Source organism: Coregonus clupeaformis, chromosome 5 (assembly GCF_020615455.1).
Source record: "Coregonus clupeaformis isolate EN_2021a chromosome 5, ASM2061545v1, whole genome shotgun sequence".
NCBI lineage: Eukaryota > Metazoa > Chordata > Actinopteri > Salmoniformes > Salmonidae > Coregonus > Coregonus clupeaformis.
The window spans coordinates 28371896-28388284 of record NC_059196.1 but is presented as its reverse complement, the minus strand read 5'-3'; the positions used below and the strand labels follow the sequence as shown (position 1 = coordinate 28388284).

The 16389-nt window shown below is 45.8% G+C and overlaps 1 protein-coding gene across 1 annotated transcript in view; it reads right to left on the bottom strand.

Moving 5' to 3' along the window:
- Positions 1-1581: 1581 nt before the first annotated feature.
- The window catches only part of LOC121557653 (caseinolytic peptidase B protein homolog), an 81960-nt gene continuing 67152 nt past the window's right edge, over positions 1582-16389 (bottom strand). Inside the window, 2 exon segments of the mRNA XM_041871173.1 lie at positions 1582-1740; positions 10269-10373. Coding sequence (XP_041727107.1) covers positions 1582-1740; positions 10269-10373 — 264 coding nt within the window.

Genomic DNA, 16389 nt, shown 5'->3' with positions numbered 1-16389 from the left:
AGAGCATTAGTGAGGTCAGGCACTGATGTTGGGGAATTAGGCCTGGCTCGCAGTCGGCGTTCCAATTCATCCCAAAGGTGTTTGATGGGTTTGAGGTCATGGCTCTGTGCAGGCCAGTCAAGTTCTTCCACACCGATCTCGACAAACCATTTCTGTATGGACCTCGCTTTCTGCACGGGGCATTGTCATGCTGAAACAGGAAAGGGCCTTCCCCAAACTGTTGCCACAAAGTTGGAGGGACAGATTCATCTAGAATGTCATTGTATATAGTAGCGTTACGATTTCTCTTCTCTGGAACTAAGGGGCCTAGCCCGAACCATGAAAAACAGCCCCAGACTATTATTCCTCCTCCACCAAACTTTACAGTTGGCACTATGCATTGGGGCAGCATTCTGCTGGCATCCGCCAAACCCAGATTAGTCCATCGAACTGCCAGATGGTGAAGTGTGATTCATCACTCCAGAGAACGTGTTTGCACTGCTCCAAAGTCCAATGGCGGCAAGCTTTACACCATTCCAGCCAACGCTTGGCATTGTGTATGGTGATCTTAGGCTTGTGTGCGGCTGCTCGGCCATGGAAACCCATTTCATGAAGCTCCCGGAGGAACAGGTAGTGAGTGTTGCAACCGAGAACAGATGATTTCTACTCACTATGCGCTTCAGCACTCTGTGGTTCCGTTCTGTGAGCTTGTGTGGCCTACCACTTCAAGGCTGAGCCATTATTGCTCCTAGACGTTTCCACTTCACAATAACAGCTCTAGCAGGGCAGAAATTTTACGAACTGACTTGTTTGAAAGATGGTATCCTATGAAGGTGCCATGTTGAAAGTCACTGAGCTCTTCAATCTACTGTCAATGTTTGTCTATGGAGATTGCATGGCTGTATACTCGATTTTATACACCTGTCAGCAACGGGTATGGCTGAAATAGCCGAATCTACTAATTTGAAGGGGTGTCCACATACTTTTGGTGATTTAGTGTACATTCAGCCTCTTGAAACACAGAGATGAAACATACATTATTTAATGTATAATCATATTTGTTTTGTAACTTTTTTGGGGAAGCCTAGCTTTCCTTGGCATTCATGAATACAGGCCACTGGACAGTGCATGCACTCCATGAAACATATAAGTAGGCCTAGGCTTATATTCTTTTCGTATTATTATTTATGCTATTCACGTCTAGCCTATCCAACTACAGCAATGGACTAAATTAGCCCAATTGACCCATGTTAAAAAAGGCTTTTTAGGATAAAAACCAGACCAACGGTCCCTAGAGAAAACACACACACACACACACACACACACACAGCTGGAGGAACTGGGATGGCCGCGCGCAGGAGAGCTTCTCCAAACACGCTAATTAGATCTCGAGCACTGGCCCCGCGCTCTGAAAGCAGGCCGGCGGCGGGGCGCGCGGAGCTGTGGAAAGTTAATTAAATTAAATCCACTCTAAACTAATTAGACTGCAATCTGCCACGCGAGCTGTCCCTGAGCAAGGTTCGAATTAGGGAGAATGGATTTGTTCCTTTCTTTAGGAGAAGGGGGCAGACTGGCTGTGTTTTGGGGGTCTTTTATTCCCTTTTATGATAATTCTCCCGTTGGGACCGGGGAGAGCGTGCTTAACCGTATGGGGTTTGCCAGTTTGCGTCTGGAGATGCTCCGGTCCGCGTCTCGAGCACACCGGCGCGCCCTGTTTACCGTCACCATGTCAGGAAGAAGACTGTACCCCCGAGCGTACACCTGATGAGGAGAGGGGAGCCTCTCTATTGTCAATATCAGAATGTCAACCATTTCTCTCCCATAGGTTCGTTATGTGATATAATTGCTCTAAATCAACGTCTTCCACACCTGCAGCGTTGACTTCCATGCCCCTAAGGTTATATTCATTTAGGCAGATCTCGATGTCTCGTATGGAATTGAGCCTCTTTCTCCCTCTGAATGGGGCGGGATGAGGATGAGCTAAACGTGGAGTAATGGCGGATCGATCCATGCCTGCCTTCTGAGAGACCTCGGGGGAGAGAAAAGAGAAAGGAGAGAGATGAGAGGAGAGAGAGGGGGAGACGGGCATGGGAGGAGAACATGGATGAAAATGCCCCGTTAAGAGCGCGGCCAGATATGATAATGGTGCGCGAGGCTATCAGAGCTCTGAGTGATGCGCGCGGGCCGCGCTGAGTGCTCACGAGCAAGTCATCATCACCCACCTCCTTGTGCTGTTGCAATGCGAGGCAGGCCCCAACGATAGAAGCATAAAATGGAGATTAAATAAAATGAATTATAGTTATACACTTAGAAAAAAAGGTGCTATCTAGAACCTACATGGGTTCTTCGGCTGTCCCCATAGGAGAACCCTTTTTGGTTCCAGGTAGAACCTTTTTGGTTCCAGGTAGAACCTTTTTGGTTCCAGGTACACTTTTTGGTTCTATGTAGAAGCCTTTCCACAGAGGGTTCTTCATAGAACCCAAACGGGTTTTACCTGCAACCAAAAAGGGTTCTGCCTGGAACCAAAAAGGGTTCTCCTATGGGGACAGCTGAAGAACCATTTTGGAACCCTTTTTTCTAAGAGTGTAATAGAAAGATAAAACATCAAAGTAGACTTTGCATAATGCAATAATCGGGTTAGCAACAGGTGACATAGGCTACATGTGTGGTTGTTTTTGTGTGTGGTTGTGTTTGTGTGTGGTTGTTTTTGTGTGTGGTTGTGTTTGTGTGTGGTTGTGTTTGTGTGTGGATGTGTTTGTGTGTGGTTGTGTTTGTGTTTGTGTGTGGTCGTGTGTGGTTGTGTTTGTGTGTGGTTGTGTGTGTGTGGTCGTGTTTGTGTGTGGTTGTTTTTGTGTGTGGTTGTGTTTGTGTGTGGTTGTGTTTGTGTTTGTGTGTGGTCATGTTTGTGTGTGGTTGTTTTTGTGTGTGGTCGTGTTTGTGTATGGTTGTTTTTGTGTGTGGTTGTGTTTGTGTGTGAGTGGAGATGGTAGAGTCTAATTAAATAGGAATGTGTATGTATGGAGAATGCAGTGTGTGTGTGTGCGTGCGTGGGCATGTGTGTGTGAGGCAGAGTTGTAGTGTGAAGGTGCATCCTCAGTAGCCTAAACATTCAGTCTACTCCACTCCAACCCATAACATAAGATGCCCTCTCCATCTCTCTCACACACTCTCGATTACCCACTTTCTCCCCAAAGTCCCTAAATGTTCCCCTCCATCTCCATCCTCTTTCTCTCCTTTCTTTCCTCCACCCTCTACACCCCCTTCTCTTTAATTTCACTCTCCTCCCTCTCTCTCTCTCTCTCTGTTAAGCGGTAGCTGCTCTGTCTCTCAGGGCGTAGGAGGAGGGTGGAGGGAAAGAGAGAGGTTGGGTTTCCGTTTCCCTATAATCTAATCAGAGAAATGGCAGCAGGCAGAAATAGCCTGATGGACAGACTAAGAGACTCTCTTCCTCATCATCCTCCTCTTCCTCAGGACAGGGAAACACACACACAACTCTTTAAAAGGGATTGTGTCCATATTTGTGAGTGTACCTAGTATGTACAGTTGAAGTCGGAAGTTTACATACACCTTAGCCAAATAGAATTAAACTCAGTTTTTCACAATTCCTGACATTTAATCATAGTAAAAATTCCCTGTCTTAGGTCAGTTAGAATCACCACTTTATTTTAAGAATGTGAAATAATAGTAGAGAGAATGATTTATTTCAGCTTTTATTTCTTTCATCACATTCCCAGTGGGTCAGATGTTTACATACACTCAATTAGTATTTGGTAGCATTGCCTTTCGATTGTTTAACTTGGGTCAAACTTTTCGGGTAGCCTTCCAGAAGCTTCCCACAATAAGTTGGGTGAATTTTGGCCCATTCCTCCTGACAGAGCTGGTGTAACTGAGTCAGGTTTGTAGGCCTCCTTGCTCGCACACGCTTTTTCAGTTCTGCCCACACATTTTCTATAGGATTGAAGTCAGGGCTTTGTGATGGCCACTCCAATACCTTGACTTTGTTGTCCTGAAGCTATTTTGCCACAACTTTGGAAGTATGCTTGGGGTCTTGTCCATTTGGAAGACCCATTTGCGACCAAGAATCCTGACTGATGTCTTGAGATGTTGCTTCAATATATCCACATAATTTTCCTTCCTCATGATGCCATCTATTTTGTGAAGTGCACCAGTCCCTCCTGCAGCAAAGCACCCCCACAGCATGATGCTGCCACCCCCGTGCTTCACGGTTGGGATGGTGTTCTTCGGCTTGCAAACCCCCCCTTTTTCCTCCAAACATAACGATGGTCATTATGGTCAAACAGTTATATTTTTGTTTCATCAGACCTTTCTTCAAAAAGTATGATCTTTGTTCCCCATGTGCAGTTGCAAACCGTAGTCTGGCTTTTTTATGGCGGATTTGGAGCAGTGGCTTCTTCCTTGCTGAGCGGCCTTTCAGGTTATGTCGATATAGGACTCGTTTTACTGTGGATATAGATACTTTTGTAACTGTTTCATCCAGCATCTTCACAAGGTCCTTTGCTGTTGTTCTGGGATTGATTTGCACTTTTCGCACCAAAGTACGTTCATCTCTAGGAGACAAAATGCATCTCCTTCCTGAGCGGTATGACGGCTGCGTGGTCCCATGGTGTTTATACTTGCGTACTATTGTTTGTACAGATGAACGTGTTACCTTCAGGCGTTTGGAAATTGCTCCCAAGGATGAACCAGACTTGTGGAGGTCTACAATTTTTTTTCTGAGGTATTGGCCGATTTCTTTTGATAGTCCCATGATGTCAAGCAAAGAGGCACTGAGTTTGAAGGTAGGCCTTGAAATACATCCACAGGTACACCTCCAATTGACTCAAATTATATCAATTAGCCTATCAGAAGCTTCTAAAGCCATGACATCATTTTCTGGAATTTTCCAAGCTGTTAAATGCACAGTCAATTTAGTGTATGCAAACTTCTGACCCACTGGAATTGTTTACAGTGAATTATAAGTAAAATAATCTGTCTGTAAACAATTGTTGGAAAAATTACTTGTGTCATGCACAAAGTGGATGTCCTAACCGACTTGCCAAAACTATAGTTTGTTAATAAGAAATTAGTGGAGTGGTTGAAGAACGAGTTTTAATGACTCCAACCTAACTGTATGTAAACTTCCGACTTTAACTGTACCTACAGATTTTAATTTGACCAGTATTGTTGTAGCAAAATAATCCTGCAGCAACAGGATTTTAACATTTAGTCCATAATGTTGCTTGATCTGTGGTTAGGCTATTAGCTGGACAAAAGTAGGCTTCATGAAAAGTGCAATACTGTTAATATATGTGTCAGTGCGGGTTTTCAGTGAATTTATGTAAATCACGAAGCTAATCTGCATTTCCTTTATATATATAACATGATGCCATCCAGGGACCCTAATTATAACAGTAGGTATATATATATATATATATATATATAAAATATATACAGTGCGTTCAGAAAGTATTCATACCCCTTGACTTATTCCACATTTTGAAATAAGCCCATTATTCTTAAAATAATTATTCAAGCTCTGTCAAGTTGCTTGTTGATCTGTCAAGGTCGAGGTAAGGAGTAGACCAAGGCGCAGCGTGATGAACAAACATGACTTTAATTAGTTAAAGCGTCAAAATACAAAACAAAACACGACTCGTGACGTCCACGGTATCAATGACCGAACACGGAACAAAAACCCACAACCACAAAGGGAAAACATACAGTTTAAATATGGCTCCAAATCAGAGACAACCAGCCAACAGCTGACACTCGTTGCCTCTGATTGGGAGTCACTCAGGCAAACATAGAATACAACAAACTAGAATGAACACCAACATAGAAATACACACATAGAAATGAACACACCCTGGCTCAACATAATGAGTCCCAGAGCCAGGGTGTGACATGATCATTGCTAGACAGCCATTTTCAAATCTTGCCATAGATTTTCAAGCCGGTTTAAGTCAAAACTGTAACTTGGCCACTCAGCAACATTCAATGTCGTCTTGGTAAGCAACTCCAGTGTAGATTTGGCCTTGTGTTTAAAGTTCTCGTACTGCTGAAAGGTGAATTTGTCTCCCAGTGTCTATTGGAAAGCAGACTGAACCAGGTTTTCCTCTAGGATTTTGCCTGTGCTTAGCTCTATTCCGTTTATTTTTATCCTAAAACAAACTCCCTAGTCCTTGCCGATGACAAGCATACCCATAACATGATGCAGCCACCACCATAATTGAAAATATGAAGAGTGGTACTCAATGATATGTTGGATTTTCCCCAAACATAATGCTTTGTATTCAGGACATAAAGTGAATTTCTTTGCCACATCTCACGCAGTTTTACTTTAGTGCCTTTTAGTGAATTTCTGGGAATATTTGTATTCTGTACAGGCTTCTTTCTTTTAGGTTAGTATTGTGGAGTAACTACAATGTCGTTGATTCATCCTCCGTTTTCTCCTATTACAGCCATTAAACTCTATTTTAAAGTCACCATTGGCCTCATGGTCCTTCCTCTCCGGAAACTGAGTTGGTCCTCTGTAGCTCAATTGGTAGAGCATGGCGCTCGTAATGCCAGGGTAGTGGGTTCGATCCCTGGGACCACCCATACGTAAAAATGTATGCGCACATGACTGTAAGTCGCTTTGGATAAAAGCGTCTGCTAAATGGCACATTATATTTAGGAAAGACACCTGTATCTTTGTAGTGACTGGGTGTATTGATACACCATCCAAAGTGTAATTAATAACTTCACCATGCTGAAAGGGATATTCAGTCTGCTTCTTTTCTTTTACCCATCTACCAATAGGTGCCCTTCTTTGCGAGGTTTGAGGTTGAATCTGTGTTTGAAATTCACTGCTCGACTGAGGGACCTTACAGATAATTGTATGTGTGGGGTATAGAGATTAGGTAGTCATCATGTTAAACACAATTATTGTACACAGAGTGAGTCCTTGCACTCAAGGGCACAGACAGATTTTTTCACCTAGTCGGCTCGGGGATTCAAACCAGCAACTTTTCGGTTACTGGCCCAACAGTCTTAACCGCTAGGCTACCTGCCGACTAGTCACTTATGTGACTTGTTAAGCAAATTGTTACTCTTGAACTTATTTAGGCTTGCCATAACAAAGGGGTTGAATACTTATTGACTCAAGACATTTCAGCTTTTCATTTTTAATTAATTTGTAAACATTTCTAAAAATATAATTCCACGTTGACATTATGGGGTTTTGTGTGTAGGCCAGTGACACCAAATCTCAATTTAATCCATTTAAAATTCAGGCTGTAACAAAACAAAATGTGGAAAAAGTAAATGGGTGTGAATACTTTCTGAAGGCACAGTAAATACACAGAGTGTACAAAACATTAAGACCACCCGCTCTTTCCATGACATAGACTGACCAGGTGAATCCAGGTGAAATCTATAATTGATGTCACTTGTTAAATCCACTTCAATCAGTGTTGATGAAGGGGAGGAGACAGGTTAAAGAAGGATCTTTAAGCCTTGAGACAATTGAAACATTGATTGTGTATGTGTGCCATTCAGAGGGTGAATGGGCAAGACAAAATATTGAAGTGCCTTTAGACGGGGTAAGGTAGTAGGTGCCAGGAGCACCGGTTTGTATCAAGAACTGCAATGCTGCTGGGTTATTCACGCTCAACAGTTTCCCGTGTGTATCAAGAATGGTGTACCACCCAAAGGACATCTAGCCAACTTGACACAACTATGGGAAGCATTGGGAGTCAACATGGGCCAGCATCCCTGTGGAACGCTTTCGACACCCTGTCTGTGTGCATCTGGGAGTGGCAGGTAGCAAGGCACTGTCTGCTGTGTGTGTGTGTATATGGGGGGTCCAGAAGGGGCCAGTCATGGTGAATGGGTCTGTTTCTCCATGCTAATTCCCTCCCTGCAGGGGAGAAGAGGCTCTACATCTCTATGGAACCCTGGCAGAGAGGGACACAGAGGAATGGCCCTCCCACATTCTCTCCTGACCTTCTGCAAAACCAGCCCCACCATCACACATACACAATGCAAAATGCTCTCTCTCTCTCTCTCTCTCTCACACACACACACACACACACACACACACACACACACACACACACACACACACACACACACACACACACACACACACACACACACACACACACACACAATGCAAAATGCTTGCTCTCTCTCTCTCTCACACACACACACACACACAATTCTCACAGTATGCACACGCATGAATGCACACTACATTCCCAATAAATTCCTCAATCATGTTGTCACCAGAACGACAACTGTTATTGTTCTAAAATTCCCACCCAGACTCCGTGACACAACACACACAGACAGGTTGGAGTGACAGCGGAACACAAACAAGACAAAGACAGGAATCTCCATTGATCACAGCAGCTTTGTTTACTACATGATGGGTGTTAATGTACAAGAATGAAAAATGTGTGGCTTCTTTAGTTCGGCTCCTTGTAAACATGAAGGACACATGAAAGAGTCTAAATAATGTTTCTATCTCTACATTGTCAGAGAGATTCCCACCAAACACCACTAAACATCTTCATGACAAAAGGCGGCGATGTATCCAACTACTGAAACATTTCACGAGGCAGTTTATTGATATCCATAATTTATAATCCATAAACTTGAGTTACTTTCTTTCTGATATAACACTTTATATGACTCAGATGACACAGATGTCTTGGTCTATATAACTATATCTACCGGCGGAATGTTTTCACTAGTCACTGAGACAACACTAAGCTGTAGCTTTGGCTTAACGTTTCAATGTCTTTAAGCAAGCAAAGACAACCCTATACTTATATATTTCTCTTCATATACTGGTTAATCCATATACATCTATTTTCTATAAACATGGCAAAGGACTTCCTCTTTCCTCCAGCTTCCTCATCAATGGCTGCTCTCCAACGATGATATGGAATGACGTGGTTAATATCTCTATCCTAACTGATGCTAGATAAATAGAATGATATATCCAATGGGTGGTTTATGGTTTAACCCCTCAGGCTACGCTGAGGAAGATATGAGCTGTGGTAACTGAAGCTGACTGGTGTGTGTGTGTGTGTGTGTGTGTGTGTGTGTGTGTGTGTGTGTGTGTGTATTGTGGATACAGAATGAAGAGTATCAGACAGCCAGTGTGAGACACAGGGAGAGAGACCATGATGTGTTTCTTCTGAGACGTTTTATTTAAGCAATAAGGCCCGAGGGGGTGTGGTATATGGCCAATACACCACGGCTAAGGGCTGTTCTTAAGCACGTCGCAACGTGGAGTGCCTGGATACAGCCCTTAGCCATGGTATATTGGCCATATACCACAAACCCCTGAGGAGCCTTATTGCTATTATAAACTGGTTACCAACATAATTAGAGCAGTAAAAACTTAAGTTTTGTCATACCCATGGTATACGGTCTGATATACCACAGCTGTCAGCCAATCAGTATTCAGGGTTCTAGCCACCCAGTTTATAATTCCTATTATAAACCGGGTAGTTTGGGTCCTGTCCTCAGAAAATTTACCACGGTATGACACAAAATTACTTGTTTACTGTTCTAATTACATTGGTAACCAGTTTATAATAGCAATAAAGCACCTCTGGGGTTTGTGGTATATGGCCAATATACCACGGCTAAGGGCTGTATCCAGGCACTCTGTGTTGTGCGTCATGCATACCAACAGCCCTTAGCCGTGGTATAATGGCCATATACCACACCCCCTCGGGCATTATTGCTTAATTAGCTCCATTAAAACCAACTCATGGCTATGAGGTGATACATTACCAAAATATCTTCTTAGCAAAGAGCAATTTCTCAAGCAAGAATTTCGCTATGACTGTCTGGGAGTGGTCTGAGTGAGGGGCCTAATTGGAGGGATATGTACCCTGAAAACGAGCTATTATTGGCAGAGAGGTTTGAAATTGGTCTATTAACTTATACCGCCTGGTGATGTCACCAGGAAGGGCAAACTCCATCCCACCAAAGTCTGAAATTTCAGGCGGTCTTGTCAAACAGCTCTTACACTAAAAGGGCATTATTATCATTGTCAATAGAATTATTCCAACCTCAGTGGAAATATATATATATACACACAACACAGTAAAATCACATTTTTGACTGCACTGGGCCTTTAACTCTCCTTATGTAGTCAGTAATGAAACAGAGGGGGAGACAGGTAAGTGGGAGAGCTCTGCACGGACCCTTATTGTTAGTTGAAGCAGATAAACACTAGTATACTTTGATAATGACTGAAGAGAAAAATATACATTCAGTGTGTGTACCTCATGTTTGATGGAGTGGGCTGCGTAGTGCAGGTTGTACCCTCCAACCAGCAGGTCCAGAACGGGGCGGTCCCACAGCAGAGTGATGTCATGCATCTGCTTCGCCTAACGAGGGGAGAGAGAGAGAGAGACATGTAGGTCGGGGTGACGGTGAGACGTAGCACTATATGGGGGATAGGGTGTCAGACACCATTCCTCCCCGTGTTAAAGAACAAGAATAAGAATCCTGTGCTAATGCACTTAGCCCGGATTTATCAGCCGAGTTAAAGCTGCAAATGTTAGTTATAGATCTGTCATTATCATCGAAAGCAAGTCTAAGAAGCGGTAGATCTGTTCTATGTTCTCTATTTCTGTACTTCCCGTTCTTAAGTTTATTTTTTGCGTCTTTTACTTTCGGTTTTGTACACCAGCTTCAAACAGCTGAAAGAAAATACACTATATTTGGTTATGGAAAATATATTTCACAGCGGTTTAGATGGTACAATGATTCTCTACACTATACTTGCTTGTTTTGTCACATAAACTGAAATTAGGCGAACTATTAGAATTTTAGCAACCAGGAAATGGCGGAGCGATTTCTGCATAGTGCATCTTTAACATGGCAAGCCTCTCCTAACCCGTATGAAAAGTTACCTGGCGCCGACGAAGATGGCGGCCTCGCGACTAGCTCTTAGGAAACTTTGCAGTATTTCGTTTTTTTATGTATTCTTTTTTACATTATTAGCTCAGAAAGTGTTTTGCATCATTACATACAGCCGGGAAAAACTATTGGATATCAGAGCGGCGGTAACTCACCAGCATTACGACCAGGAATACGACTTTCCCGAAGCAGTTCCTTTGTTTGCTCTCCCCAGGGCAACTGAACTGATTCCAGCGGCTGACCCAAAACATCGCCGGCGGAGGAGAGGCACTCGGAGCGGCCTGCTGGTCTGATTTAGGAGGCGCGCACACCACCCACCGCTTCCAAGTATTCTACTCGCAAATCTTCAATCTTTGGTTAACAAAGTCGACGAACTACAGGCAAGGATTTCTTTCCAGATAGACATCAAGGCCTGTAACATACTCTGTTTCACGGAAACATGGCTTTCTTGGGATATTCTGTCGAAATCGGTCCAGCCAGATGGGTTCTCAGTTCATCGCGCAGACAGGAATAAATATCTCTCCGGGAAGCAGAAGGGCGGAGGTGTGTGTTTCATGATTAACGTAATTGTAGTAACATAGAGGAACTCGAGTCCTTCTGTTCTGTCATGACTTCCCCTCTCCTTGTTCGGACGGCGTTCGGCGGTTGTCGTCACTGGCTTTCTAGCTGCCTCCGATCTACGTTTCTTTTTCCGTTTTGTCTTGATTGCATCCTTGGCATTCATAGTAGAGGTGGACGAGTCCGAGGCTGGGATAGGAGCTGTGCTGTCTCAGCGCTCGGGTACGCCACCAAAGCTCCGCCCCTGTGCTTTCTTTTCGAAGAAGCTCAGCCCGGCGGAGCGAAACTATGATGTGGGGGACCGGGAGCTGTTAGCTGTTGTCAAGGCTCTGAAGGCGTGGAGGCATTGGCTTGAGGGGGCTAAACACCCTTTCCTCATTTGGACTGACCACCGCAATCTGGAGTACATCCGGGCGGCGAGGAGACTGAACCAGGCAAGGTGGGCCATGTTTTTCACCCGTTTTGTTTTCACCCTATCCTACAGACCAGGTTCCCAGAATGCTAAGGCAGATGCACTGTCCCGGATGTATGACACAGAGGAGCGGTCCACGGATCCCACTCCCCTACCTCCGGCTTCTTGCCTGGTGGCACCGGTGGTATGGGAGGTTGACGCAGACATCGAGCGGGCGTTACGTACGGAGCCCACTCCCACCCAGTGTCCAGTTGGGCGTCTGTACATTCCGTCTGATGTCCACGATCGATTGATCTGTTGGGCTCACACGTCACCCTCCTCTGGTCATCCTGGCATCGGTTGGACCGTGCGCTGTCTTAGTGGGAAGTACTGGTGGCCAACTTTAGCTAAGGATGTGAGGGTTTATGCTTCCTCCTGCTCGGTGTGCGCCCAGTGCAAGGCACCTAGACACCTGCCCAGAGGGAAATTACAACCCCTACCCCATTCCACAACGGCCGTGGTCACACCTATTGGTGGACTTCGTGATTGATCTTCCCTCCGTCACGAGGTAACACCACGATCCTGGTCGTTGTGGATCGGTTTTCTAAGTCCTGCAGTCTCCTTCCTTTGCCCGGTCTCCCTACGGCCCTACAGACTGCGGAGGCCCTGTTTACCCACGTCTTCCGGCACTACGGGGTGCCTGAAGATATAGTGTCTGATTGGGGTCCCCAGTTCACATCAAGGGTCTGGAGGGCATTCATGGAACGTCTGGGGGTCTCTGTCAGACTGACCTCAGGTTTTCACCCCGAGAGTAATGGGCAGGTGGAGAGAATTAACCAGGATGTGGGTAGGTTTCTGCGGTCCTATTGCCAGGACCGGCCGGGGGAGTGGGCGGCTTTCATCCCCTCGCAGAGATGGCCCAAAACTCCCTCCGCCACTCCTCCACTAACCTGTCTCCATTTCAGTGTGTACTAGGTTATCAGCCGGTCCTGGCACCATGGCATCAGAGCCAGATCGAGGCACCTGCGGTGGATGAATGGTTTCGGCGCTCGGAGGAGACATGGGACGCTGCCCATGTGCGCCTACAACGGGCCATCAGGCGACAGAAGGCGAGCGCTGACCGCCACCGCAGTGAGGCCCCAGTGTATGCACCGGGGGACCGGGTCTGTCTCTCGACCTGAAACCTGCCCCTTCGCCTGCCCTGCCGGAAGCTGGGTCCGCGGTTTGTGGGGCCATTTAAAGTCCTGAGGAGACTGAACAAGGTATGCTATAGGTTACAGCTCCCCCCTGATTACCGTGTTAACCCCTCGTTCCATGTGTCTCTCCTCAGGCCGGTGGTGGCAGCTGCGGGAGGTTCCTCCGCCCCCTCTGGACATCGAGGGGGTCCCGGCTTATACTGTACGAGCCATCATTCAAGGCGTCGGGCGAGGGGCCTTCAGTAGGAGAGATACTGGGTGCCGGTGGAGGACATCCTGGACCCTTCCTCACTGCAGGAATTTCACCTTCTCCACCCGGATCGTCCTGCGCCTCATCCTCCGGGTCGTCCCCGAGGCCGGTGTCGGCATGCTGCTGGAGCCGCACGTCGTGGGGGGGTACTGTCACGACTTCCGCTGAAGTTGGTGCCTCTCCTTGTTCGGGCGGCGTTCGGCGGTCGTCGACACCGGCTTTCTAGCTGCCACGATCTACGTTTCTTTTTCCATTTGTTTTGTCTTGATTGTACACACCTGGTTCCCATTACATTATATTATTTCCCTATGTAACCCTGTGGTTCCCACATGGTTTTGTGCGTGTTTGTTCTTTGTTTTGTGTCTAAGACTTATGTGAGCTGGTGTGTTTTCCCTGCGTGGAAATTAATGTTGTTTATTTTTCGAGTAAAGTACGTCGTTTACTCAGTTCTGTGTCCTGCGCCTGACTCCGTCCTACCGCTGCACATTGACACTTGACATGTCCACCCGATCTAGAATTTCTCACAATCAAATGCCGACCGTATTATCTCCCAAGATAATTATCTTCGGTTATAGTCACGGCCGTGTACAGTGAGGGAAAAAAGTATTTGATCCCCTGCTGATTTTGATTTACATTTTAATGAGGGAAATAAGTATTTGACCCCTCTGCAAAACATTACTTAGTACTTGGTGGCAAAACCCTTGTTGGCAATCACAGAGGTCAGACGTTTCTTGTAGTTGGCCACCAGGTTTGCACACATCTCAGGTGGGATTTTGTCCCACTCCTCTTTGCAGATCTTCTCCAAGTCATTAAGGTTTCGAGGCTGACGTTTGGCAACTCGAACCTTCAGCTTCCTCCACAGATTTTCTTTGGGATTAAGGTCTGGAGACTGGCTAGGCCACTCCAGGACCTTAATGTGCTTCTTCTTGAGCCACTCCTTTGTTGCCTTGGCCGTGTGTTTTGGGTCATTGTCATGCTGGAATACCCATCCACAACCAATTTTCAATGTCCTGGCTGAGGAAGGAGGTTCTCACCCAAGATTTGACGGTACATGGCCCCGTCCATCGTCCCTTTGATGCGGTGAAGTTGTCCTGTCCCCTTAGCAGAAAAACACCCCCAAAGCATAATGTTTCCACCTCCATGTTTGACGGTGGGGATGGTGTTCTTGGGGTCATAGGCAGCATTCCTCCTCCTCCAAACACGGCGAGTTGAGTTGATGTCAAAGAGCTCCATTTTGGTCTCATCTGACCACAACACTTTCACCCAGTTCTCCTCTGAATCATTCAGATGTTCATTGGCAAACTTCAGACGGGCCTGTATATGTGCTTTCTTGAGCAGGGGGACCTTGCGGGCGCTGCAGGATTTCAGTCCTTCACGGCGTAGTGTGCTACCAATTGTTTTCTTGGTGACTATGGTCCCAGCTGCATTGACAAGATCCTCCCGTGTAGTTCTGGGCTGATTCCTCACCGTTCTCATGATCATTGCAACTCCACGAGGTGAGATCTTGCATGGAGCCCCAGGCCGAGGGAGATTGGCAGTTCTTTTGTGTTTCTTCCATTTGCGAATAATCGCACCAACTGTTGTCACCTTCTCACCAAGCTGCTTGGCGATGGTCATGTAGCCCATTCCAGCCTTGTGTAGGTCTACAATCTTGTCCCTGACATCCTTGGAGAGCTCTTTGGTCTCAGCTCGTTACCTGTATAAAAGACACCTGGGAGCCAGAAATCTTTCTGATTGAGAGGGGGTCAAATACTTATTTCCCTCATTAAAATGCAAATCGATTTATAACATTTTTGACATGCGTTTTTCTGGATTTTGTTGTTGTTATTCTGTCTCTCACTGTTCAAATAAACTTACCATTAAAATTATAGACTGATAATTTTTTTGTCAGTGGGCAAACGTACAAAATCAGCAGGGGATCAAATACTTTTTTCCCTCACTGTATATCCCCCCTCAAGCCGATACCACGACAGCCCTCAAAGAACTTCACTGGACCTTGTACAAACTGGAAACCACATATCCTGAGGCTGCATTTATTGTAGCCGGGGATTTTAACAAAGCAAATTTGAGGACTAGGCTGCCGAAGTTCTATCAACATATCGACTGTTGTACTCGCGCTGCTAAAATCCTCGACCATTGCTCTTCAAACTTCCAGGATGGTTATAAGGCCCTCCCCCGCCCTCCTTTCGGCAAATCTGACCACGACTCCATTTTGCTTCTCCCTTCCTATAGGCAGAAACTCAAACAGGAAGTACCCATGCTAAGGACTATTCAACGCTGGTCTGACCAATCGGAATCCACGCTTCAAGATTGTTTTGATCACGCGGACTGGGATATGTTCCGGCTAGCTTCCGAAAATAATTTAGACATATACACTGAAACGGTGACAGAGTTTATCAGGTAGTGTATAGGTGATGTTGTGCCCACTGTGACTATTAAAACCTACCCTAACTAGAAACTGTGGATAGATGGCAGCATTCGCGCAAATCTGAAAGCGCAAACCACCACATTCAACCATGGCAAGGTGACTGGGAATATGGCAGAATACAAACAGTGTATCTACTCACTCCGCAAGGCAATTAAACTGGCAAAACATCAGTATAGAGACAAAGTGGAGTCGCAATTCAACTGCTCAGACACGAGACGTATGTGGCAGGGTCTACAGACAATCACGGACTACAAAAAGAAAACCAGCCACGTAGCCGACACCGATGTCTCGCTTCCAGACAAGCTAAACACCTTCTTTGCCCGCTTTGAGGATAACACAGTGCCACTGACGAGGCCCACTACCAAGGACTGTGGCCTCTCCTTCTCCATGGCCGACGTGATTAAGACATTTAAGCATGTTAACCCCCGCAAGGCTGCCGGCCCAGACGGCAACCCTAGCCGCGTCCTCAGAGCATGCGCAGACCAGCTGGCTGGTGTGTTCATGGACATATTCAATCTCTCCTTTTCCCAGTCTGCTGTTCCCACATGCTTCAATATGGCCACCATTGTTCCTGTACCCAAGAAAGCAAAGGTAACTGAACTAAATGACTATCGCCCTGTAGCACTCACCTCTGTCATCATGAAGTGCTTTAAGAGAC